Genomic DNA, 27,426 nt, shown 5'->3' on the forward strand with positions numbered 1-27,426 from the left:
CTACTCCATGATGGTATGATTGGTGGAGTCCGAGTTGACGGTGCCTTGTCTGACCCTTTTCCCATCACCTTTCAAGTGGAGCAAGGCACTCCAGTTGTCCTTCCATTCCTGTTCTACATGTTCTATGCCACCATGCTTGAGTTTGCAGTGAGGGATTTGGAAGCTGATGTCCGAATAGGCTTCCTTCCTACCGGGAAATTCTTCCAACTCCATAGGGCATGTTTATCATCGAAAGCCTTTGAGAGAGGCATACAGAAACTACCATATGCTGATAGCTTTGATCTTTAGGCTCTGTGAAGAGCAAACAGATGAACCCAACAAGGAACTCCCTTTACTTGTGGACTGGATGCTGTGAGATGTGTGCCAAGCAATGCTTCATGAAGATGATCCATGCATTAGCATGTGGTTTCCATTGGAATGGAGAGAGTCCGGAAGCAGGGAGACCACCAGGGAAGCTGATACAATCATCTGGCCATGCTATGACCAACATTTGTAACAGGGTTAGAGCTGCTTGGGTGGGGAAGAAAGGGCAGATCCAGGAAAAAGGTAGTGTAGGACAAGCTGGCAAGATTATGCAGTAGATTTAATGGGAAAGTTGAAAGACAATGAGATGAGGCTGATACTGAAGTTACGGGCCTTTGAGAGAGAGAGAGAGGATGGTGTAATTTTAGTGTTTTGAGGAAGGAGTGCTCCATCATGTCAGAAGCAGCTGAGAGGTTGAGGAGAATCCTTTAGACTTGGCTAGAAGGAGGTCATAGATAATCTTAGAAAGTGTAGTCTCTGGGGCGAAGGGATCAAAATGCTGACTGCAGTGGGTGTAAGCACATTTTAGGAGTTTGGATAGGGATGGGAACAGAAAGATGGGGTTCTAGCTGGAGGGGGTGGGCCTTGAGGTTGAAAGGAAGGACTTTTTCGATATGGGGGTGACGTGTGTTTGAAGGGCAGAGGGGAGGGAACCATCAGAGAGAGGTTGAAAATAACAGTGGAGGAGCAAATTATTTTAGGAAGTGAGCGGGGATAAAGTCAAAGGTCCAGGTAATGGGGCTGGATTTATTGAGCAGGTGGAAGACCTCTTGAGAAACAGTTGGGAAGAAGAAGAAATGCAAGAAAGCATCAGAAGACTATGTAAGGGGCTGTTGGGTGAGACTTTGGAAAATTCACCCCTGAAGACTTTGATTTTTACACACAAAGTAGTTGGTGAAGCCATCAGAGGTTAGAGGGAGGTGATGGAGCAGCTGGAGGCTTCAAGCACTCTGAGAAGCAGCATGGCCTAATGGAAAGAGCACAAGGCCTAGGAGTCAGAGGATCTGGGTTCTAATCCCAGCTCTGCCAACTACCTGCTATGTGTCCTTGGGCAAATCACTTCACTTCTCTGTGCTTCAGTTTCGTCATCTATAAAATAGTGGTTCAATACCTGTCCTCCTTCCTACTTAGTCTCTGAGCCCCATGTGGCATAGGGACTGTGTCCAATGTGATTAACTTTATCTACCCCAATGTTCAGAACAGTGCTTGACCCATAGTAAGCACTTAACAATACCACCATTATTATTCAAGAGGGAGTTGAAGATTTGGAAAAATGGGTGGGGGCTTTGGGCATGTGAATTGACGAGGGGAAAAAATAGTAGAGTTGAGCAGAAAACAGAGCTGAGTTATAGCCGGACTGCATTTGGAGTGGCAGGAGTGGATCAGGAGTGGAGGAAGTGGACTGTGGCAGTGATCCAGAGCTGTGGATTGGAAGTGCAAGAGTAACAGAGGGATGAGGGAGCAACAGAATTGGGGTTGGTGGAGAGGGAAGAGTTGAGACCATGTATTTTTGCATTTAGGAATCGGGGAGGGGGGGGCTGGCAAGGAGCCCAGAAGGTGTGAGAATGGAGTCTTGAGCCCGATTGCAGTCCACCTGACCCTGGATCTCTTCCGCTTAAGAATCTCACCACTGGTCCCATAACAGGTTTTTGTGGGTCTCCATTTTGTTAGGAATATGAAGAGTTGCAAGATTAATTGGATGCATATCTTGCTTTTCAAAGAATTTTTATTTAACCTCTGAATAATTTTCATCAAAGCAATTCAGGTATATTCCACGACAGTCACATTTTTTATGGTGTTTGTTAAGCACGTACTATTCATTCATTCATTCAATAGTATTTATTGAGCGCTTACTATGTGCAGAGCACTGTACTAAGCGCTTGGAATGAACAAGTCGGCAACAGATAGAGACAGTCCCTGCCCTTTGACGGGCTTACGGTCTAATCGGGGGAGACAGACAGACAAGAACAATGGCAATAAATAGAGTCAAGGGGAAGAACATCGCGTAAAAACAATGGCAACTAAATAGAATCAAGGCAATGTACATTTCATTAACAAAATAAATAGGGTAATGAAAATATATACAGTTGAGCAGACGAGTACAGTGCTGAGGGGATGGGAAGGGAAAGGGGGAGGAGCAGAGGGAAATGGGGGGAAAAGAGGGTTAAGCTGCGGAGAGGTGAAGAGGGGGCGGTAGAGGGAGTAGAGGGAGAAGGAGAGCTCAGTCTGGGAAGGCCTCTTGGAGGAGGTGAGTTTTAAGTAGGGTTTTGAAGAGGGGAAGAGAATTAGATTGTCAGTGGTGAGGAGGGAGGGCATTCCAGAACCGTGGAGGACGTGGCCCAGGGGTCGACGGCGGGATAGGTGAGACCGAGGGACGGTGAGGAGGTGGGCGGCAGAGGAGCGGAGCATGCGGGGTGGGCAGTAGAAAGAGAGAAGGGAGGAGAGGTAGGAAGGGGCTAGGTGATGTAGAGCCTTGAAGCCTAGAGTGAGGAGTTTTTGTTTGGAGCGGAGGTTGATAGGCAACCACTGGAGGTGTTTAAGAAGGGGAGTGACATGCCCAGATCGTTTCTGCAGGAAGATGAGCCGGGCAGCGGAGTGAAGAATAGACTGGAGCGGGGCGAGAGAGGAAGAAGGGAGATCAGAGAGAAGGCTGACACAGTAGTCTAGCCGGGATATAACGAGCCTGTAGAAGTAAGGTAGCCGTTTAGGTGGAGAGGAAAGGGCGGATCTTGGCGATATTGTAAAGGTGAAACCGGCAGGTCTTGGTAATGGATAGGTTGTGTGGGGTGAACAAGAGAGACGAGTCAAGGATGACACCGAGATTGCGGGCCTGAGAGACGGGAAGGATGGTCGTGCCATCCACAGTGATAGGGAAGTCTGGGAGAGGACCGGGCTTGGGAGGGAAGATGAGGAGCTCAGTCTTGCTCATGTTGAGTTTTAGGTGGCGGGCCGACATCCAGGTGGAGACATCCTGGAGGCAGGAGGAGATGCGAACCTGAAGGGAGGGGGAGAAGACAGGGGCAGAGATGTAGATCTGTGTGTCATCTGCGTAGAGATGGTAGTCGAAGCAGTGAGAGCGAATGAGTTCACCAAAGGAGTGAGTGTAAATGGAGAACGGAAGAGGGCCAAGAACTGACCCTTGAGGAACTCCATCAGTTAAAGGATGGGAGGGGGAGGAGGCGCCTGCGAAGGAGACTGAGAATGACCAACCAGAGAGATAAGAGGAGAACAGGAGAGGACGGAGTCCGTGAAGCCAAGGTGAGATAAGGTATGGAGGAGGAGGGGATGGTCGACAGTGTCAAAGGCAGCAGAGAGGTCAAGGAGGATTAGAATGGAGTAGGAGCCATTGGATTTGGCAAGAAGGAGGTCATGGGTGACCTTAGAGAGAGCAGTCTCGGTAGAGTGGAGGGGATGGAAGCCAGATTGGAGGGGGTCCAGGAGAGAATGGGAGTTAAGGAATTCTAAGCAGCAATTGTAGATGACTCGTTCTAGGATTTTGGAAAGGAAGGGTAGTAGAGAGATAGGGCGATAACTGGAAGGGCAAATGGGGTCAAGAGCGGGTTTTTTTAGGATGGGGGAGACGTGGTCATGTTTGAAGGCAGAAGGGAAGGAGCATTGGAGATTGAGTGGTTAAAAATAGAAGTTAAGGAAGGGAGGAAGGCAGGGGCGATGCTTTTAATAAGGTGAGAGGGAATGGGGTCCGAGGCGCAGGTGGAGGGGGTGGCACTTGCGAGGAGGGAGGAGATCTCCTCTGAGGATACTGCAGGGAAGGATGGGAAAGTAGGGGAGGGGGTTGTTGGGGGGGGAGGGGAGAGGCGGAGGGGTGACTTTGGGGAGCTCAGACCTGATTGTGTTGATTTTTGTGATGAAGTAGGTGGCCAGATCATTGGGGGTGAGAGATGGGGGAGGGGGAGGAACAGGGGGCCTAAGGAGAGAGTTAAAGGTCCGGAACAATTGGCGGGGGTGACGGGCATGGGTGTCGATGAGGGAGGAGAAGAAGTTTTGCCTGGCGGAGGAGAGGGCAGAGTTAAGGCAGGAAAGGATAAATTTGAAGTGTGTGTGGTCGGCTTGGTACTTGGACTTTCGCCAGCAGCGCTCGGCAGCTCAAGCATAAGAGCGTAGGAGGCGGACAGAGGAGGTGATCCAGGGCCGTGGGTTAGTGGAGCGAGAGTGGCGGAGGGAAAGATGGGCGAGAGAGTCGAGATGAGTAGAGAGGGTGGAGTTGAGAGCGGAGACCTGATCATCGAGCGTGGGAAGTGAGGACAGGGCGGCAAGGTGAGGAGAGATGCTATTGGAAAGACGGATTGGATCGAGAGAGCGGAGGTCTCTGTGGGGCAGTAGCAAAGATTTGCAGGGGGAGGGAATGTGAGAGATGAGGCAGGTGAGAAGGTTATGGTCAGAGAGAGGGATTTCAGAGTTGGTGAGGGAGGAGATAGTGCAGCGATAGGAGATGACGAGATCGAGGGTGTGACTGAGTCGGTGAGTGGGCACGGTATGGTGGAGCAGGAGGTCGGCACAGTCGAGGAGGGATAGCAGGCGGGCGGCAGAGGAGTCATCGGGTACATCCATATGGATGTTGAAGTCTCCGAGGATCAGAGTGGGCAGAGAGAAGGAAGGTGAGGAAGGGGTCTAGGTGGTTGAAGAAGTCGGAGGTGGGACCAGGAGGGCGGTAGATGACAGCGACAAGTATCTGGAGGGGGTGATAGAGGTGAATGATATGGGCTTCGAAGGAGGGGAAGGAGAGGGAGGGGGGAGGAGGGATAGTGCGGAAGCGGCAACGGGGCGAGAGGAGGAAGCCGACGCCTCCTCCCTTACCGGTGAGTCTGGGGGAGTGGGAGAAGGAGAGGCCTCCGCTGGAGAGAGCAGCGGCGGAGACCGTGTCTTCGGGAGTGAGCCACGTTTCTGAAAGGGCGAGGAGGAGGAGAGAGTGGGAAAGGAAAAGGTCATGGACGAAAGTTAGTTTACCTGTAATGGAGTGGGGGTTCCAGAGGCCACACTTGAAAGTAGCTGTGTGGGGGAGGGGGGGAGAGCAGGGGGAGGGGAGGGTTTGGATGGGAAGGAGGTGGCGGGGCCCTGGACGGGGAGAGGGGGATGAGGGGTAGCGGTGGGACAGGAGGACTGGGATGGGGCGTGGGTGGGGAAGAGAGAAGAGGAGAGGGGGTGAGGAGGGGGTTTGGTGGGGAGGAGAGTAGGGGGAGGGCGAAGAGGGGTAGCGCTGGTAAAGTGGGGTTCTAGGGCCGGGGAGGTGGGGGGGGAGGAGGCAGAGGAGAGAGCGGGAAAGAGCTGAGCGAGAGAGGAGAAGGGGCGGATAGGAAGGGCGGGAGGGAGGAGGGGGGGAGGAGGGACATGGTGAGACCAGAGAGGTGGGTGGCAGCACTGACAACAATAAACAGTAACAAACGAAATCGGTAATATAGCAACATTTTTTTTTTTGTTGTTGGTATTTGTTAAGCGCTTACTATGTGCCGAGCACTGTTCTAAGCGCTGGGGTAGACATAGGGGAATCAGGTTGTCCCACGTGGGGCTCACAGTCTTAATCCCCATTTTACAGATGAGGGAACTGAGGCACAGAGAAGTTAAGTGACTTGCCCACAGTCACAGAGCCGACAAGTGGCAGAGCTGGGATTCGAACTCATGAGCCCTGACTCCAAAGCCCGTGCTCTTTCCACTGAGCCACGCTGCTACAATACAGTAGTGTTAATAAGCGGGCGATGACCAGGGTCGGGGGTAGGCTTGATTAAGGGCCGACCTGATCAAACTCAAAGTCAGGCGGCTGGTGAGGCCAGAGAGGTGGGTGGCAGCACTGACAACAATAAACAATAACAAGCGAAATCGGTAATATAGCAACATGGTACAGTATGATACAATACAATAGTGTTAATAAGCAGGCGATGACCAGGGTCGGGGTCGACCCGACCCGACCCGATCAGACTCAAAGTCAAGCGGCTAGCGGCCGAGAGAGTCCCAGAGCTCATGACCAAATGTCTCTGAGGCGGCGGTGGGGGCCCTGAGGTTGTCGGGGGGGGGGGGGTGGGCGGTGCGGCCATAGGCGGCGGCTAAGGTAAGATAACACGGTGAGAACAAGGACATTGTCGCCCGGGGCGGGGGCGGGGGAGATGAATCACCTCAAGGGGGAAGAGGGAGTGAGGGCTTCCCAAAATGGCCGCTTCAGGTGGAGTGGGGGGGGCGGTTGGGGAGCACAGTGTCCCCGGGCCCGAGCAGGGGGACACAATGTCCCCAGGGGAGCACAGTGTCCCCAGGGTCGAGAAGGGGAGCGCAATGTCCCCGGGCCCGAGCAGGGAGGCTGGAATGGGAACTGGTGGCTGGGGGTCTCTGGGGGCGAAGATCCTTAACAATAATAATAATAATGTTGGTATTTGTTAAGCGCTTACTATGTGCAGAGCACTGTTCTAAGCGCTGGGGTAGACACAGGGGAATCAGGTTGTCCCACGTCGGGCTCACAGTCTTAATCCCCATTTTCCAGATGAGGTAACTGAGGCACAGAGAAGTGAAGTGACTTGGCCACAGTCACACAGCTGACAAGTGGCAGAGCTGGGATTCGAACTCATGACCTCTGACTCCAAAGCCCGTGCTCTTTCCACTGAGCCACGCGGCTTCTCCCAGTGTCGGAGTTCCTGAGCCGGGGTGCGGAGGTCCAGGTTGGGAAAGGATGAGGCGGGTGCGGGTCCGGGCGGTCCAAGGCTCAGCTCCCCCCGGGAGGCGGAGGAGGCGCAGATGAGTCGGCTAGCGGCAGGCGAAAGGGGGGGCTTGTCGGGAATCGGGGCCGGGCGGGCCAAGGCTGCGCCTCAGGGGAGCAGAGATCCCGAGCCCATGTGGTAATGGCTCCAAGGGTCCGGGCGATGACAAGGCTCAGCTTCCCTGGAGAGAGAGGCGGTCCCAGCGTGGATGAGTCGGCGGTCAGTGGCCAAAAAGCAGCTAAAGTCGGCGGTCGGTGGCCAAAAAGGCTGCTAAAGAGCTAGCCTGGAAATGGGGGGCAGGCAGTCCAAGGAACCGGTGCCTGGGAGGAGAGCTCCCGAGTCCATGTCTATGTGCCAGGCACTGTACTAAAAGCTGGGGTAGACACAAGCTAATCAAGTTGGATGCAGTCCCTGTCCCACATGGGGCTCATGGTCTTACTGCCCATTTTACAGATGAGGTAACTGAAGCATAGAGAAGTGAAGTGACTTACCCAAAGTCACACAGGAGACAAGTGATAGAGCCGTGTTTAGAACCCATTTTCAGGGAACATAACCCAGTTGTATCGTGCGGTATATTTTCTCATATATTTACATGTGATAAATGAGGATCTGTTCCAGAACCTCTAGAAAAGTAATATTGGAAGTCCTTGGCTCTGTGACACAATTAGTTCCTGAAAGCTGCATCTGAAATTGAAATGTAAGTCTGGACCCATTTTCTCAGAGGAGCAGTGTTATAAATAGGGGCTTGGTCCCTGAACCAAGGTTGGATGTTCTATTTTTACCAAAATTACCCAGATTGTATATGCATACAATTGCAGATGAGTAATATGGCAACATCAATGTATTTATATTGAGTCAGAGAAGTTCCACGATAGCCATTTTTTACTTCATTGAAAGTAAAGATGGATGTTTTGACCCTCCTTGGTGAGTGTGCCTGACAGTCAGGGAACTGACCCTTACTGCACCCTGACCTCATGCACTCCACTCCCACCACTTTTTAAGCTTTCTCCCCTTCCCCCATCCTAGCTTTTAAAATTGTTTCCCCATTTCCCTACGGCTCTTGTGTAACCCCCATCCCTGTCAAGCAGCGTGACTTAGTGGAAAGAGCCCGGGCTTGGGACTCAGAGGTTGTGGGTTCTAATCCCGACTCCACCACTTGTCAGTTGTGTGACTTTGGACAAGTTATTCAACTTCTCTGTGCCTCAGTTACCTAATCTGTAAAATGGGGATTAAGACTGTGATCCCCACGTGGGACAACCTGATTACCTTGCACCTACCTCAGTGCTTAGAACAGTGCTTGGCACATAGTAAGCACTTAAATAACCATTATTCCTCCCTTCTAGACTTTGAACCTGTTGATGGGCAGGAATTGTCTCTATTTGTTGCCGAATGGTACTTTCCATGCATTTAGTACAGTGCTGTGCACACAGTAAGTGCTCAATAAATAAAATTGAATGAATGATTATTATTATTAATTCAAGCCATAAAAAAGCTGAAACCAATGTAGTAGTAGTTTTGCAATAGAGTAGCAGAGGAGCAACATGGCCTAGTGGAAAGAGCAGGGGCCAGGAAGTCAGAGGATCTGGGTTCTAATTCCGGCTCCACCACCTGCCTGATTTGTGACCTTGGGCAAGTCGTTTAACTTCTCTGTGCCTCAGTCTCCTCTTCTGTAAAATGAGGATTTAATGCCTGTTCTCCCTCCTAATTAGACTCTGACTCTCCCTGGTGATTCTGCCTGGCAGTCAGGGTACTGCCCCTTCCTGCACCCTGACCTCGTACACTTCACTCCAACCCCTTTTCATTCATTCAATCATATATTTTGAGCACTTACTGTGTGCAGAGCACTATATTAAGTGCTTGGAAACTACAATTCAGCAACAGACACAATCCCTACCCAACAACGGTCTCACAGTCTAGAAGGGGTGAGACAAACTTTTAAACACTCTCCCCTTCCCTGCCCCCATCCTCGGGCAAGTCACTTAACTTCTCTGTGCCTCAGTCTCCTCATCTGTAAAATGTGGGTTTAATGTCTGCTCTCCCTCCTACTTTTTTAGACTGTGAGCCCCAGGGACAAGGGACCATGTCCAACCTGATTAATTTGTATCAACACCAGCACTTAGAATAGTGTTTGACACATAGTAAGTGCTTGACAAATGTGAAAATAATAATAGTAGTAGTAACAGTATTTATGAAGTATTTACTGTGTGCAGAGTACTGTACTAAGTGCTGGGAAATAATTCCCACATAGGAATTAGACACAATCCCTGGCCCTCAGTGAGCTCACAGTCTAAGAATATAAGGTAGGGAGAGTGACTGGAGTAAAACAGTTCAAGAGTGATGAAACAATAAAAAAAAAATGCAGCATAAAAGACAAGGACAAATCCACAAAATAAAAACAAAAATCAACAGGATGCTGTGGCAAGAGGAGCAGAATTTCAGGCTTCTTTCGGCTCCGAGTCTAAAGCACACCCGTAGCCACAGTAACTGCTACAGCAGTCACTAGCCTTCCTGAAGTTTGTGGAAGCCTCATGCTGTAGGTGCTGTTCTCTTCCATCAGGGTGGTGGAAGGCAGGATGGGATGGGGCATTCTCGATGGTGCTGGGGAAAGCCGGTGCCTGTTTCTGGAATGGCGATGTAACTTATATCCCTGCAGCCTGGTATTCATAGACACGTCAGTAGGGACCCTAGGAGGCCAGCGGGAAGGCAGAAGTAACTGCGGTTGCTTTGCTTGGCTGCAATGGAAAGGGTCCAAGAGCAAGCAGTAGCAGCTTTTATCGTGTTGGAAAGTCAAACAGGATGTGTACAGTATGTAAAGTTTAAAATATTGTATGTGCCATTCATTGTTCCTTAAAACATTTTAAGTCAAGGATTGTCTGCATGAAATCCCTTCACATGCTATTTATTGTGATGATAAATGTCACTAAACGATTGTTTAATCTTTACTAAAGCAATCCAAAGCATAAGATTGCAAGGTAAATAGGAGTTGTAATGGAATTCATTCATTCATTCAATAGTATTTATTGAGCGCTTACTATGTGCAGAGCACTGTACTAAGCACTTGGAATATACAAATCGGTAACAGATAGAGACAGTCCCTGCCCTATGATGGGCTTACAGTCTAATCGGGGGAGACAGACAGACAAGAACAATAGCAATAAATAGACTCAAGGGGATGAACATCTCATTAAGACAATAGCAAATAAATAGAATCAAGGTGATGTACATCTCATTAACAAAATAAATAGGGTAATGAAAATATATACAGTTGAGCAGACGAGTATAGTGCTGAGGGGATGGGAATGGAGAGGGGGAGAAGCAGAGGGAAAGGGGGGAAAAGAGGGTTTAGCTGTGGAGAGGTGAAGAGGGGGGTAGAGGGAGCAGAGGGAAAAGGGGAGCTCAGTCTGTGAAGGCCTCTTGGAGGAGGTGAGCTTTAAGTAGGGTTTTGAAGAGGGGAAGAGAATTAGTTTGGTGGAGGTGAGGAGGGAGGGCATTCCAGGTCCGCGGGAGGACGTGGCCCAGAGGTCGATGGCGGGTTAGGCGAGAACGGGGGACGGTGAGGAGGTGGGCGGCAGAGGATTGGAGTGTGAAGGGTGGGCAGTGGAAAGAGAGAAGGGAGGAGAGGTAGGAAGGGGAAGGTGATGGAGAGCCTTGAAGCCTAGAGTGAGAAGTTTTTGTTTTGTGCGGAGGTTGATAGGCAACCACTGGAGGTTTTTAAGAAGGAGAGTGACATGCCCAGAGCATTTCTGCAGGAAGATGAGCCGGGCAGAGGAGTGAAGAATAGACTGGAGCTGGGCGAGAGAGGAGGAAGGGAGATCAGAGAGCAGGCTGACACAGTAATCTAGCCGGGATATTACGAAAGCCTGTAACAGTAAAATAGCCGTTTGGGTGGAGAGGAAAGGGTGGATCTTGGCGATATTATAAAGGTGAGACCGGCAGGTCTTGGTGACGGATTGGATGTGTGGGGTGAATGAGAGAGCCGAGTCAAAGATGACACCGACGTTGCGGGCCTGAGAGACGGGAAGGGTGGTCGTACCATCCACTGTGATAGGGAAGTCAGGGAGAGGACAGGGCTTAGGAGGGAAAATGAGGAGCTCAATTTTGGTCATGTTGAGTTTTAGGTGGCGGGCCGACATCCAGGTGGAGACATCCTGGAGGCAGGAGGAGATGCGAGCCTGAAGGGAGGGGGAGAGGACAGGGGCAGAGATGTAGATCTGTGTGTCATCTGCGTAGAGATGATAGTTGAAGCCGTGAGAGCGGATGATTTCACCGAGGGAGTGAGTGTATATGGAGAACAGAAGAGGGCCAAGAACTGACCCTTGAGGAACCCCAACAGTTAGAGGATGGGAGGGAGAGGAAGACCCTGCGAAGGAGACCGAGAATGAACGGCCAGAGAGATAAGAGGAGACCAGGAGAGGACGGAGTCCGTGAAGCCAAGGTGAGATAAGGTGTGGAGGAGAAGGGGATGGTCAACAGTGTCAAAGGCAGCTGAGAGGTCAAGGAGGATTAGAATAGAGTAGGAGCCATTGGATTTGGCAAGAAGGAGGGCATGGGTGACCTTAGAGAGAACAGTCTCGGTAGAGTGGAGGGGACAGAAGCCAGATTGGAGGGGGTCCAGGAGAGAATGGGAGTTAAGGAATTGTAAGCAGCGAGTGTAGACGACTCGTTCTAAGATCTTGGAAAGAAAGGGTAGTAGGGAGATAGGGCGATAACTGGAAGGAGAAGTGGGGTCGAGAGAGGCATTTTTTTAGGATGAGGGAGACATGGGCATGTTTGAAGGCAGAGGGGAAGAAGCCATTGGAGAGAGAGTGGTTAAAGATAGACGTTGAGGAGGGCAGGGGTGATGGTTTTTATAAGGTGAGCAGGAATGGGGTCCGAGGCACAGGTGGAGGGGGTGGCACTTGTGAGGAGGGAGGAGATCTCCTCTGAGGATACTGCAGAAATTGAGTCTTTGCAGGAGGCTGGAGAAGTGGAAGCTTGTTCTGCTGACTGTAGTAGTGGGTTTTTTTTTAATTTTACAAAAGAATCTGTTCAATTTAGGTTGAACAACAGTCTTCTTCTTTATAGTACCTGGTAGTAGGCCAACTCCTTCTAAACACCACTGTCCACCTTTGAACTCCTCTCTCCATTGGGATCTACAGGTCATGTGTATACATTCACTCTCTTGCTTGAAAATTGCTGCAAGACTTTTTAATCCCCACATTTTAGCTGGTGGTGGAGAGACCATAACTACTTCAACAACTATTTTAGTGTCTCACAATGTTGAGTTGGCTTGCTGAAGTTTAATGAGGTCCTCATTAAACAATGATTTCTCAAAATGAGATGCAGTTAAGTCATCAACAGCTGCATATCCATGTCTAAATTAGGTTGCCTCTTCAGTTCAACAACTGCTCTGGTTATAATAATAATAAGAATAATGGTATTTAAGTGCTTACTATGTGCCAGACACTGTACTAAGTGCTGGGGTGGATACAAGCAAATGGAGTTGGACACAGTCCTTGTCCTACATGGGGCTCAGAGTCTCAATCCCCATTTTACAGATGAGGGAACTGAGGCCCAGAGAAGTGAAGTAAATTGCCCTGGATCACACAGCTCTGCCTTGAAAATCTGACACAAACTCTGGGCAGAGCTTCCTCCAAGATCCAGTCATTGTTTCAATATTTAATCTCATTCCAGGTGGGGAGAGTGCAGAGAGGGATTTCCTTAGCAGAAGAGCTGGGGATGGGAGTGGACAGGGGATGGGAGGAAACAAGAGACATCTGGGATAGTTGTAAACTGGAATATTTAAGCGTGTTGTGGGTGGGGAGCATGTCTACCAACTCTGTTGTACTCTTCCAAGCGCATAGTATTGAGCGCACAGTAAGCGCTCAATAAATACCATTGACGATGATGATGAGACATCAAACATGTAGTTTGCACCTTGGAGTGGTTGTAAACTGGAATATGTAAGCTTGTTGTGGGTAGAGAATGTGTCTGCCAGCTCTGTTTTATTGTACACGCCCAAGTGTCTAGTCCAGGGCTCTGCGCATAGTGAGCGCTCAATAAATTCCATTGATTGATTGGTGGCCTCTTCTCACCATACCCACAATCTTGAAGGTGGCCTGATGGACAGTGTCTCTGAGAAAAATATTTGCAGGTCTACTTGGTACTTACTTGGTACTAGTAGTTGGGGTTCATTGTTACAATAAGGTTGCTCTGAAGCTGTCCTGCGGCTCCCCAGCTCCTATAAAGTACACACAGACACGCACACACCAAGTGTAGCCTTCTTTTAAATGCCTGTATTTCCTTCAGTCTCCCTTATAACCTATCACTTCTGTGTCAGAAAAAGTGACATTAGCCAACTTTCATGGGCCCTTGCTTCAAAGAGGTATGACACTTCACTGTAGTAACAAACCCCAACACAAAAGGTTTGGAAAGCAAATGACATATTTGTAGGAATATTTGCTCAAGCCAATCTCGGCTTTTGCTATTGACTTTATATCCCTTTCACGGAGGCTCTAGGCCCCGAACCACTGAGTCCCCAGTTTCTATAGGAGGTCCTGGGGAGATCCATGCCTCTTGGAGCAGAGAATGGGTACATTCGTTGTGAGCTGGGAATTTGTCTACCAACTCTGTTATATTATGCTCTCCCAAGTGCTTAGTACAGTGCTCTGCACACAGTAAGTGCTCATGATTGATTGAGATACTACTGTTAAAATGTCAGGAAGCCTGTGAGGGGTTGGAACAAGGATACCACTGCTTTGGAGCAGTGGAAAATCCAAGAAGGATTGTTGTTTTTATTGAATTAACCTTGTTGTTCTTTTTCTGTGTGTCTGTCCTCCCCTTCATGTAGACTGTGAGTCCCCTTGGGGACTTGGGGCTGTGTCTGAATCAGTGTCCCTGTATCTCTCCCCAGTGCTTGGTACAGAGCTTTGCACACTTAATTGATAGTGTTACTGTGGCTCCTACCAATACTACTACTAGAGTCCTTGAAGTCTGTTTTGTCTACTTAAAGCAAAGCGATCCTGAAAATCTCTCACAGGAAGGGGTGTCTTTTAGTGGCTCCATTATCCAGCTCTTTAAACTATGTATTTAGAGTCTGCATAGTTGCTGTTTGCTTGAGGCTAAATCTGTCTTCTCCTTTTAAAACTTGTGATATGCATATTCTGAGATAAAAGGTAAAATACTTCTCTAAACTGGTTAGGTTGGGCAGGGAGGGAAAAGAACCTAATAACAAGGTGGGAAGGGAGTTGGGGGTGGGGGTTGAAATAAACCATTTAAATGGTCCTGGATACCCGAGGGACATTTCCTGTCCTTATTCAGTGTTCAGAAGCTCTGCAATGAGGAGAGTGCATTATTCCCCTTCTTTTGAAAATTTGCCTGCACATATTGTCGATTAATGAATGATTTTCTGACCTACACAGAGAGCTCTCTAGTCAGAAAGATGCCAAATGGGTGGCCCTTCAATCCATGCTGGCTTAATTGTTGTTATTATTATTATCCTCATCATTGTACTTGTTAAACATTTACTATCTGTCAAGCACAGATTGCTTGGGGAGATACAAGTTAATCAGTCTGGACACAGTCCCAATCCCACATGGGGTTCACAGTCTAAGAAGGATGGAGTATAATTTCATCCCTATTGTACAGATGAGGTAACTGAGGCACAGAGCGCTTAAATGACTTGCCCAAGGTCTCACATAGCAGACACATGGCAGAGCCGGAATTAGAACCCAGGTCCTCTGACTCCTAAACCCATGCTCTATCCACTAGGCCATGCTGCTTCTCAGTACATAATACACAAGTCTGAAAGAACAAGCCTGGGGGTGAGGAATAGCTGCAGCCCTTCATTGTTTGACAACAAGGCTTCTTCAGGACTAACCTCCTCCCCTCATAACCTGGCAGAAAACAATTGCAGTCCAAAGCCTTCTGACTGGCTGGGGTGTGGGCTTGGGCCCTGGTCTTCTTCCTATATGAGGATTTCTGGTGAGCAATGCATTTGATAATGCAGGATGGGAAAGTCAGAGGTGGGTAAGGTAGCCTATCCTTTCACCAGACACGAACCCACCCTTGGCTCTGCTCATCAAATCAGGGCCTGCTGAACTTCCTGTCATCAGAGCACACAGGTCTCACGTGGTTTTCCTGCTCCAGTGTAGCTCAGCCCACCCTGACAAATGTACTAAAATAGAAGAAAAGAACCAGCTCACATTTTTCCCTTTCTTGAGAGGAGTACAGGCTTTTTAGTTGGTTCAAGCCTCCATTTTTGTTACCCATGTCTGTACTGGATGTACCTGGAGGCTAGGTCTTGGTCTTCGCTCTCTACTTGCACTACAAGGTTAGGTTGGTGGGTGATCTTTGTGGAGTAGGAAATGATGCCACAGCCTCTCCATATTTAAATTTCACCTCATCAGTAGTTGAAGTGATCAGACACACAACATCCACAGGCCTCAAAGTAAAATGCACATCTTCATGTTTCGAGCTTGTTTTAAATTTGATTCTAGGAAAGACAAATGCAAGGCCAAGAACAGTTCTAACGTATACTTATTTTCCTCTTTAACAGGTGTCTCCAATTTCTTATCTGAGGATTTCCGTAAGCCCTGTTCTTCACACACAAAACAAGGAGGCCCTGATGGCTCTGCCTTTGGGAATGACTTTGACCTTTACTATTCATTTCCATGACAACTCTGGAGACATTTTCCATGCACAGAATTCTGTGCTGAACTTTGCGACCAACAGGTAACATGAGATTATTGGTAACAATTCTGACTTTCTCTGGCAAAGCTATTGGTGATGTGTACCACATTACTGCAGCAGCCGCACTGTCTGCCACAACAGGTGGGAAAGCTGAGAGAGGCCAGCATATGACAGCAGAGTGGCTATAGCGCCTGTGTCAGAATAGCTTCACGGAAAGACTTCAGTAGCGAAAACTGGGAAAAAGTAGTTTCTAGGAGGAAGAAGAAAGGTATGGCATTCCTTTCAACCTCAGATTTTGTAGCTTTGAGCAGAAGCTACAGGCTGTATTCTGAGGGAGTTTCTACATGCTATCTGCTTAAGTGATGCCTGCAGTAAGCTAAGATGGAGATAAGCATAATACCATGGAAAATGAAGAGTTAGAAAGTTATATCATCTTGACCTGTAAGGAAACGGAGTTTTCTCTCCCAATCTTTTTAACTCTAGTTAGGGTAGAGTAAAGAAAGTAGAATAAGGTAATTTCATAAATTCCCTCCTTGGTGACTCAGTTTCTCCTTCTGGGCACTCTCTTGTTGCTCTGGTGGTGACTTTTTCTTCAAACTGTTTCATATATACTCAGGATAGGCTTAGGCACAGGGAGAATCCGGGTAATTGCACAGATGGAGAAATAAACCCAGAAGGACAAAGATTTGACGAAGGCCACATAGCAAGCCTGTCCTAGAAGCCAGAGGTGCTGATTTTCATTTCAGGTGTCTCTATTGGGTAGTAACTCGAAATTCCCAAAATCAAATCATAGACCCAAGCAAATATGTTAATAGCATACTTCCAAATACAGGCCAGGCCAAGGTTTTACATTTCTTTGATTGAGTCTGACAGCCCCAAGTTGCCTTAGGATTTTCTGGTAATAACAATACATGTCCTTTTCTTTCCTTTGCCTAGAGATGACTTTGTCCAGATTGGAAAGGGGGCCACTAACAATACCTTCGTCATCCGGACCGTCAATGTAGGCTTGACGCTGCTTGGGGTGTGGGACACAGAACACACGGGACTGGCCGATTACGTTCCCCTTCCTGTACAGCAGGCCATTTACCCAGAGTTAGCTGGGGATGTGGTGGTGGGGGAAGTACTCTGCTTGAAAACCATCCTGATGAACCAAGAAGGTAATTAACTCTGTCATCTGGTGAATTCGTTCAGAGCCTTTGGCTAGCTATCCTTTCCTACCAATTTTCTTCCTCAACAGACATTTCCGCTGCTGTGTATGTAGGACACAGTGTACAATTTTTGAATCCCATCTCTTATTCATCACTTAAATATTAGCCAATCTGCCAGTAAGTCAACAACATTTAAGAGGGACCCACTGTGTACAGAGCTCTGTACAAGGTGCTGAGGAGAGTGATTAAAGAAAGGAGTCACAGGCTCTGTCCTTGAGGAGCTTACAGTTCATGGGGGGAAAAACAAGTACCAAAGGCACCCTTAAAATACAACTGTTAGAAACAATAAACATTACCCAGCATTATGAATATGACATGGAGCGTTGCTTCAGTTTTCCCCTGTAGCATTTTATCAATTAGTGGTATTTATTGAGCACTTACTGTGTGCAAGGCACTGTATTAAGCACATGGGAGACTGCAATACAACAGAGCTGGTAGGCACGGTCTCTGCTCACAAGGATCTTATGGTCTAGAGAAGATATAAACATTAAATAAATTACAGAGATGTAAAGTGCTGTGGGACATTACTTCCTCCAATTTATAATTTATTTTGTTGTCTGCGTGCTCTGAGAAGCAGCTTGGCATGGGCCTGAGAGTCAGAAGGTCATGGGGTCTAATCGTGGCTCTGCCACTTGTCTGCTGTGTGACCTTGGGCAAGTCAATTCACTTCTCTGGGCCTCAGTTACCTCATCTGTAAAATGGAGATTGAGACTGTGAGCCCCACGTGGCACAGGGACTATATCTAACCTGATTTGCTTGTATCCGCCCCAGTGCTTAATACAGTGCCTGGTACATAGTAAGCACTTAACAAATACCACAATTATTATTATTATAACTAGATTGTAAGCTTTTGGAGAGCAAGATTCATGTCTACTACCTCTATTATCCAGCACTACCAAGTACTTAGTACAGTATTCTTCACACAATTATGCCCTCAATAAATAGTATAGACTGATTTGCCCAAAGAACTTTTGTGCACGTGAGAAAATCGTGCGGTTGATGGGAGTGTAGCCTATCATTTAGAAGCCTAGTCTCACAGGGAAACTGAGGCACTGTGCTTCTAAGTGATTTAAGTGAATATTGAAGTGGTCTCTACTATATGGAGAATGACAGTATACTGTCTCCAGCTCCTTTAACACAAACTGGAGGAGCTTGGGCCAGAAGGTCAGATAGGCACTCATTTCAGAGAAGAACTTTGCATTTGTAACTTAGTATATGCTTTTATATATAAGTTCATATAAGCTCTGAATAACTTCATCACCACAATTTGTGAAGTGCATTATAATGTGCCAAGCACTGAAATAGGTTCTGGGGAAAACTGAAAAACTTGCACCGTCCCTGCCCTCACAGAACTCCCAATCTAAGATGGGGAAGGTGACAAACAGTTGATTTTCTTCTACTTTTAATGTGCCGATGCATTTAGAACCAAAGTGAGCAGAACAGAGGCTCTCCTTCCCCTGGATCAACAGCAGGACTAATTAGGTGTAGTAGAGTGTGGAGAACCAGGTCTCAGACTTGGATGGTTGTGAGGATGGGAGAGGAACAAAGGGGAATTTCAAAAGTCCATCCTTAATCTGGTACAGTTAATTAACAAGCAACCTTCCTGTACAGGTTTGAAGGGAACATGGAGCTCTTCTTCCAGCAGCATTCTCCAGGTGGATCCAAAGACTGGGGTTGCTGTGGCCAGGGATTCAGGAACTGTCACCATCTATTATGAAATCGGAGGACTCCTTAAAACATACAAAGAGGTGAGAGACTATGAAATCAGCACAGCCACAGAGAAGATTGTTGCTGTCACACAGGAGCCTTCCTCTCCTCAGGTTGTTTTTGTTCACCGAGCAAAACGAACACTCCTCTGGCAAGGCACCATTTAAATATTCCAGGAGATAAATGAGATCATTCCTCATCTTTGCTATTTATCTCACGCCGGGGGTGAATCAGTGGAAAATGCCTGGCCAGGTTCTGAATGCATCTATATTTTATAGCTTGTGTGAGTTACATTGCATATGCTTAACCTAATGGTTGGTGTATTTAGCTTTGTTATTGTGTAGCAGCAGACAATCGCTTTTCTGGTTTGGTTCCAGATGCTGAACAACTTCTGATTAAAGCTGTGTTTTCATGAATTAATTTCCAGTTAGCTATTGGTGTAACAGTGCCAGCCCACTTCTGGGGCATTAAGTACAGTCTTTTTCACACCTCTTGAGCAGGCTGATTTATTTCAAATTAATGCTGGTAAAATAAAGTGTATTCATTTCCTTTGCTGATATGTGATTTACCAAATTAGTCTGAAGATAAGATTTTTGTTGTGACCTTTTCTCCCCTTCTTCCCCAGGTTTCAATCAGCATACCCCAAAAGATTGTAGCAAAGCATGTCAGTGGAGTTAAGACCAGTTTACAGGGAGTGACAGCTTCTAAAGTGATTGTTGTGACTGGAGAAAGAAGCACCAACCTGCAAGGTAACAGAGTGACTTATTTCCTGTTGGGGCAGGATAAAAACTGGGAGGTCCTTGAAGTTTATTTTCTTGTATGTAGTTAAACATTAAATCTTGCTGAGACAGTTTTCCAACAATTATTCCACTAAGAAATTCAAATGGCCTACAATTTTTCATGGCTGTTTTGTTTTAAATCACGGTAGGAGTACATTTGCTTTTGAATAATTAGAACCTCGCTTCCCCAGGGAGCATTTACTTGAAAACAATATCTGAACAATAACGGTCTAGTACATAATTGTGCACCTTTAGTTGAAAATATTTTTGTGTTACTGTTTCTAAAGAGCCTTTTGATTTGCCTCCAAAAATTGCAGAAAAGACTTACTAGCCACTCTATTTTTTATTTATTTTGTAATTCAGTCAGTCTCATTTATTGAGTGCTTACTGTGTGCAGAGCACTGTACTAAGCACTTGGGAGAGTTCAATGTAACAATAGATAGACACGTCCCATCCCCATAACAAGCTTACAGACTAAAGGAGGAGACAGAAATTAATATGAATGAATAAATTACAGATATGTGCATAAGTGCTGTGGGGCTGGGCGAGGAAATGAATAAGGGAGCAAGTCAGGATGACGCAGAAGGGAGAGGGAGAAGAGGAAAGGAGGGTTTAGGCAGAGAAGGTCTCTTAGAGGAGATGTATCTTCAATAAGACTTTGTCTGTGGAATATGAAGAGGGAGGACATTCCAGGCCAGAGGCAGGACATGGGTGAGAGGTCAGAGGTGAGATAGACAAGATCGAGGTACAGTGAGAAGGTTAGCATTAGAGGAGCGAAGCGTGAGGGCTGGGTTGTAGTAGGAAAGTAGCGAGGTGAGGTAGGAGAGGGCAAGGTGATTGAGTGCTTTAAAGGTCATGGTGAGGAGTTTCTGTTTAATTGTCTTTTGAAAGTAGCATTTACCGCTCAACCTGTTTTCCTTCACCATTTCTGCCCTTGATAGCATCTGTAAAAAAAAATTTGCTTTTTAAAAAATCACTTAACTGGTAAAATTAAATAACACTGTTCTCGTTTGGATTAACGTGCCAGACTTGATTGCATCAGTGACCTTTTTTCCCTGTATGGTTCAAGTGCACAATATGATTCTGTTGTTGAAAAGATATTTAGTATATTGGTGGAGAACTATTAGCCTGTAGTGGAGAGCCGTTGACCTGTTGAGGTCCAAAAATAAATTGCATATTTTTGCCAGCTGACAAGAACCAAAAATTGCATTAGCAGGTTTCCTTCGGCCTGTCTAACTTATGTCCAAAATCTAGAATAAGTGCTTAAACTAAATCATCCAAGATGCAAAATGACCTACCACCTGGCAATAATTTATATGACACTTAAACTGGGCTGTTCTTCTAAAGCTTTCAGGAACATTCACTGTATTGAAGACAAGGGAACTGTGTTGCTACAGGCCACATTAAGCCTATCATTGTTCGTTTGTATTACCTCTTTTCGAGCCAAGAACTAAAATATCCTCCCCAAAATATTGAGATGGTGAGACATGCCCAGCACATGGTAGGATTTGTTTCGCCTGGAATGCTCATGGCCATTTTCTTTAGGGGACTGCTCACGGGCCCAGATGGAGGCGATCGAAGGACTGCATCCAGCATCCCTCATCAACTGTCAGCTCCAGTTCAACGAGGCCACATTTGAGTTCCCGGCATCTGATATTTTCACTGCAGAACCTGGATTTGATTCAGCTTCAGGTAAGTGTGCAAATTTTCAAGCATACGAACATCAAAATGTATTAGCAGGTATGGACTTGGGCAGTTTCATACCCGTGACACAAATCTGCGGCATCAAAGTTAGCATCAAAGTACTTAGCTGGGGACCAGCATACTTAGATCCCAAAGGGAATGTGAAGATTGTACCTTGAACCCTGTCTCCACTCAGGTGTTTGTACCCTCTTGGTCAGCAACATGATATATAAAGCTGAAGGGGCAGATGGGAAAGGGAACCTTTTCCCCCCTGCACCGCTTGGGGAGTTCATGTCCACCAACTCACATGTGTGCCTGTCTTCTTTCCTCACCTGAGAGGGAAGGGGAGGCATGCAGTGTGGTGAAGCAGTACGGCACTGTTCTAGAAGCCAGAGGACCCGGGTTCAAGTGTGACCTATACCGTTAGCCTGCCGTGTGACCATGGGCGAATCACTTAACTTCTCTGTACCTCAGTTTCTCCATCTGTAAAATGGGGATAATAATACCTCCCTTGTCGCTCTACCTCAAAAGGGTGTTTTGGAGGTTGAAATGAACTAATTGATGTGAGAGCGCTTTGGTAAGGAAAGTGCTATAACAAACCAAGGTAGGTATTATTATTTTCCCCTCTAGATTGTAAGCTCATTGTGGGCAGGGATTGTCTCTCTCTATTGCTGTATTGTACTTTCCCAAGTGCTTAGTACAGTGCTCTGCACACAGTAAGCACTCAATAAGTATGACTGAATGAATGACTACACACGGGTGGCCATATGTGGCATGCTACTGGGGACTCTGGAAGCTTCTTCAGGCCACAGATAACTCCTGAACAGCTTGAAGATTCATGTCATTTTCTCCATGTAGCAATACAAATGGGTGACTTCTCCTAAATAAGACAGCATGAATTGTATGGGTGACTTCTCCCAAAGGAGACAGGATGAATTAATATGATGTCGGTGTGCTTGCTTCATGCTGCTAGCATGAAGTTTAATTTGTGACAGGCAGTTTAACCCTATCACAATGATTATGATTAATAATCATAATCACATTATGATTGGTAATCATAATCATAATCGCAATGATTAATGATTATGATTATTTTAATTTTTCTGGTTGATCTGGTACTTATACATACTTGGAATTTAGGGGTTAGGTAAAGGTCCTATAATCGCTTATTGTTGAGACAGGAATCTCCTGCCTATGAGACAGATACTTAGTAGTCACCCCTTCTAAAATGAGACCAAGCATAGGATGACCCCTTGGTCCCTGAAGACAGCATGCTAGTGCATGTGGAACCATTCCTGTAGCCAATACAATCACTTATCATACTTTGCCTCAGTCGCCATACTTGCAACAGCTCCTCTATCATTCCTCCAGTTTTGCTGCCTATGTTTTGGGGATTATTTCTGCTTGGGGGAAACAGCAAGATCAATAAGCTGCACTATTTTTTCCAAGTTTTATCAATCAGCAGAATGACTGCTCCCTCGGCCAGAATTTTGTCTGCTATCACAGCTCAGCTCCAATTCAATATTATGACATTACATTCCGGGTTTATTTATAGAACGGTGCTTACCCATTCACTAACTTGGAATTGAAGCCAAACTGTTGCTGAACAACCTTAGCAACAGTACTGTGCCTTTTGTAAGAACAGAGGTAAATACATTCTCCAATTGCTTCTTTAGCACAGTATATCATCTGCACCTGTCATCGAGGAAGTTGTTCTTCAGGATACACTTGCAATAATTTTTAGTGCCGATTGCACTTTCCTGAATGGCCTCAGTAAATTTATCAGTCTCAGAATTTTGACTAAACTGATTGTGGATTGGAGTAGTATAATTACTTTTATTTCTAAGGTTGAATTTGCTGTTGAATTGTTTTGTTGATTTGCTGCTGTACCATACTTTACATTCCCAAACTTTGGTGCTATTAAATTCTGATTGGTATTGATGTAAAATTTAAACTCTTTTTCTCTCACAATGTGAATAAGCTTTCACCCAAAAGGATGGCAATAACTTGAAGCTCAGGGGTGTGCTATTATTTCAGCTAGGGGGCAGCCAGTAAACCTGGGGGGAATAGATAAGAAGCAGCAGCAGTGGAAAGGGCATGGACCTGGGAGTCGGATGTGCTGGTTTCTACTCCCTACTCCTCCACTTGCCTGCTGTGTGACCTTGGACAAGTTACTTCTTAGGGCCTCGTCTTCAAAATGGAGATTCAGTGTCTGTTCTCCTTCCTACTTAGACTGCGAGCCCCCTGTGGGATGGGGACTGTGTCCGACCTGATTTCTTTGTTTAATTGTGGTATTTAAGTGCTTACTATGTGCCCGGCACTGTACTAAGCACTGGGGGAAATACAATCAAACCAGGTTGGACACAATCCTTGTCCCACATGGGGCTCACAGTCTTAATCCCCACTTTACAGATGAGGTGCCTGAGGCACAGAGTAGTGAAGTGACTTGCCCAAGGTCACACAGCAGACAAGTGGCTACCCCAACACTTAGTACAGTGCTTGGCACTGAGTAAAATGTTTAACAAATGCCACAATTATTATTAGTATTGAACAGCACTTCAATGGCTGCTAGCCAGCTCCAGTCCTGAGCCTGTCACAGATACACTCAGCCCCTCATGAGTGCCTGGTCCCCTACCACGCCCAGCAGCTCTTGGTACCACAGTGTGGAAAGCTGACCCCCTGCATCTATGGCCTAATGCAAGACTCGGAGCCAGTTAGGCACCACAGCAGGCAAAGCTTCACTTGTTTCTGCCATGGGCGTATCGGTGATCTGAATCTTCCCCTGTGGCATGAATTACTTTAGTGGGCTGGATCCGGTCTGTGAGTTATATTTTGCCCACCCTTGATGAAGATGGCAGACTAAAGGAAGCATCATTGCCTAGGGGAAAGAACATGGGGCTGGGAGTCAGGGGATCCAGGCTTTAGTCCCAGCATTGTCACTTGCCCACTGGGTAAAACTTGTGCCTCAGTTTTTTCATCTACAAAATGAGGATAAAAGACCTCTTCCCCCACTCTCTTAAACTGTGAGCCCCATGTGGAACAAGAACTGAGTTTGAGCTCATTATCTTGCATCCACTCCAGTGCTAGAGCAGCGGTTGGCGCATAGTAAGCACTTAATGAGTACCACCATTGTTACAAGCACTTATGTGGTGAGAAATCTCTGAATTTGCTATGTTATATTTTGGCCAAAGTGCTGTTTCTAGATGTCAAAATATCAAGCATTTCCTCTGACTCATAAAGTGTTTTCATGAAACACCTCACAATATCACCAGAAGCTACAAACAATAAAAAACATCAGCAAAAGGGGATAACGAGGTGATCTTTGATGTGCCCAGTGGCACTGGATTGTCATTCCCCCATCAGATTTTTCAGCCACACTTAGGTAAAATGGCTGCTTTTTCTCATACAAAGGACAACTACTACTCTTCCCACTAGGACTTTGACAAATCCATAACCTTTATTGAATTTCTTGAGCCAGGACCTGGTGTTTTCTATTACTAACTGCTTCAGTATTCTTCTATTTGGCTATTGCTAGAATGTCGGTCACGTATGAGACAGGGACTGTGTCCATCATGATAAATTTGTATCTACCCCAGTGTTTAGAACAGTGCTGCTTGACACATAGTGCTTAACAAAAGACATTTTAAAAAGGCACGCAGTAGGTGACAATTTTCACAATTCCAGCTGGCAGATTTTCTCTTCTTAAAACCAACATTGCTTCAGTTTTGTGCTTTTGAGGTGCTTCTGTGGCTGCTGTGTGGCGAGTTTAATTGAATTTAATTATGGTATTTATTAAGTGCTTACTATGTGGCAGGCACTGTACTAAGCACTGGGGTGGATACAAACAAACTGGGTCGGACACATTTCCCATCCCACGTGGGGCTCACAGTCTCAATTCCCATTTTACAGATGAGGTAACTGAGGCCCAGAGAAGTAAAGTGGCTTGCCCAAAGTCACACAGTAGACAGGTGATGGAGGCAGGATTAGAACTCATGACCTTCTGACTCCCAGGCCCATGCTCTATGCCATGCTGCTTCTCATGCAGGATATAGATGAGTTGCATGACATACATATTCTCGGTTTGACTCAATTACCTCTAAGTATAACCTTGCTGAACAAATGGAAAAGTGGAGGAGAGGCTGTGTAGCCATTCCTTCCACCCGCTTCTGTTCAGCTAGGGCTAATACCATGGCTGCAACTGAATGGCCACTTTCTAGGCCATTTCCTGGAGATTGTTTTTTAGCTTTGTCGAAAACCTCTAGGAGATAGGTCAGTGGCAATCGTGACAAAATACCCCCACACCCACATATCCCCCCCAATTTCTGCTGTTGCTCTGGCCAGGGCCGTCCCTGCTACGGTAACCCCAGTGAGTCCATGCTGCCTGACACAACCTGAGCAGCAGTGATAGCACCTCAGTCATTTATTGAGCACTTACGGCATGCAGAGTACTGTACTAAATGTTTGGGAGAGAACACTGCAATAGAGTTGGTAGACACATTCTCTAAGCTCGTCCTCCTGACTGTAAACTCGTTGCGGGCAGGGAATGTGTCTGTTTATTGTTGTAGTGTACTCTCCCAAGTGTTTAGCACAGTGCTCTACACACACTCAATAAATACGATTGAATGAATGAACATGAAGCTTACAGTCCCAAGGGGGAGACAGATATTAATATGAATACATGAATTACAGATAGGTACATAGGTGCTATAAGCTCGACAAAACAATCCATGTGCAAGGATGGCAACCATCTTCCTCCACATCAAGTAAAACGCCACACAGTTGACTTTAAGGCTTCCCAACAGCACTCTTCACTGCTTACTCCCCAGCTTAACTCTTCTCTCCTCTCAAGCCTACCTAACTCTACTCCACTCTCTACTCTCCTGCCACAGATCCCTCACTCATGCTCTTCCCCCAGCTTAGGATTCTTCCATTTTGCTCCAGATTCACCAGATCACCCTATCCCATCACACTTTACCAAAGTACTTACTCCCTCGCCTTTTCCCTCCTGAGCATTGTCTTCATTTTCCAATAGCTCTATCCCCACTGCTTTCAAATATGCTCATGCCCCCCATCCTAATAATAATGGTGGTATTTGTTAAGCGCTTACTATGTGCAGAGCACTGTTCTAAGCGCTGGGGCAGATACAGGGTAATCAGTTTGTCCCACGTGAGGCTCACAGATAATCCCCATTTTACAGATGAGGTAACTGAGGCACAGAGAAGTTAAGTGACATGCCCACAGTCACACAGCTGACAAGTGACAGAGCCGGGAGTCGAACCCATGACCTCTGATTCCAAAGCCCACGCTCTTTTCACTGAGCCACACTGCTTCTCCAAAATAACCTTTCCTTGACCCCAAGACTTTGTCCAGGCCCCATCTCCCTCCTACCATTCCTCTCCAAACTCCTTGAGTAAGTTGTCTACACCTGCTGCCTCCATTTCCTCTCCTCCATTTCTCTCCTTGACTCCCTCCAGTCTTGTTCCCTCCCCCTTCACTTCATGGTGATTACCCTCTCTAAGGACACCAATGTCCTCCTCCTGGCCAGATCCAAGGGCCTCTACTCCATCCTAATCCTCCTGAAACTCTCAGCTGCCTTTGACACTGAGGACCACCCCCTCCTTGTGGAAATATTATCTAATCTTGGCTTCACTGAAACCATCCTTTTCTGGTTGTCCTATTTCTCTGGCTGCTCCTTCTCAGTCCCTTTCACGGGCTTCTCCTCTGCCTCCCACCCTCTATATGGCTATTTTCCATCTACACCCACTCACTTGGAAAACTCATTCGCTCCCAAGGCTTTAACCACTAGCTTATGCAGATGATTCTCAAATCTACCCCTCCAGCCCTGATCTCTCTCCTCTGCAGTCTCATATTTCCTCCTGCCTTCAAGAGATCTCTACTTGGATATCCCTCCGGCATCTCAAACTTAACATGTCTAAAGCAGAACTCCTCATCTTCCCACTCAAATCATGTCCTGATACAGACTTTCCCACCACTGTAGACAACATCACCATATTTCCTGTCTCACAAGCCCATACCGGCAGTATCCTCGACTCATCTCCCTCATCCAATCCACATATTCAATCTGTCATCTAGGTTCTTAAAGGTTTTCCAATATCACCCATCAGTCCAGGGACCTTGCTGCTTTTTTCCTCCCTCTTCAGCCGTGTTCTTTCCACCCAGCGTGGTTCTTTCCAACCTTCCCAAAGTAGAAGTGGGTGTCCTGTTGGCATTTCTCCCTGGTGGAAAAGCTCTTGACTGCCGGTCACCCTGATCTTTTAAGCTCTCTCTTTAATCAGACCTCCTGGTCCAGTTCTTCACTGGCTTTGGCTGGACCTCTGGGAATGTCATCAGATTACAAAGGTTCCAACCTCAATTTGG

At 46.7% G+C, this 27,426-nt stretch overlaps 1 protein-coding gene across 1 annotated transcript in view; it reads left to right on the top strand.

The window, feature by feature from the left end:
* The window catches only part of NUP210 (nucleoporin 210), a 153,022-nt gene that overhangs the window by 118,871 nt on the left and 6,725 nt on the right, over positions 1–27,426 (top strand). The window contains exons 31-35 of the mRNA XM_029050995.1: positions 15,538–15,713; positions 16,608–16,828; positions 18,491–18,627; positions 19,212–19,335; positions 20,911–21,057. Of these exons, the coding sequence (XP_028906828.1) occupies positions 15,538–15,713; positions 16,608–16,828; positions 18,491–18,627; positions 19,212–19,335; positions 20,911–21,057 (805 nt within the window). The remainder of the gene's footprint in view (positions 1–15,537; positions 15,714–16,607; positions 16,829–18,490; positions 18,628–19,211; positions 19,336–20,910; positions 21,058–27,426) is intronic.

This window comes from Ornithorhynchus anatinus, chromosome X1, assembly GCF_004115215.2.
Source record: "Ornithorhynchus anatinus isolate Pmale09 chromosome X1, mOrnAna1.pri.v4, whole genome shotgun sequence".
Taxonomy (NCBI): domain Eukaryota; kingdom Metazoa; phylum Chordata; class Mammalia; order Monotremata; family Ornithorhynchidae; genus Ornithorhynchus; species Ornithorhynchus anatinus.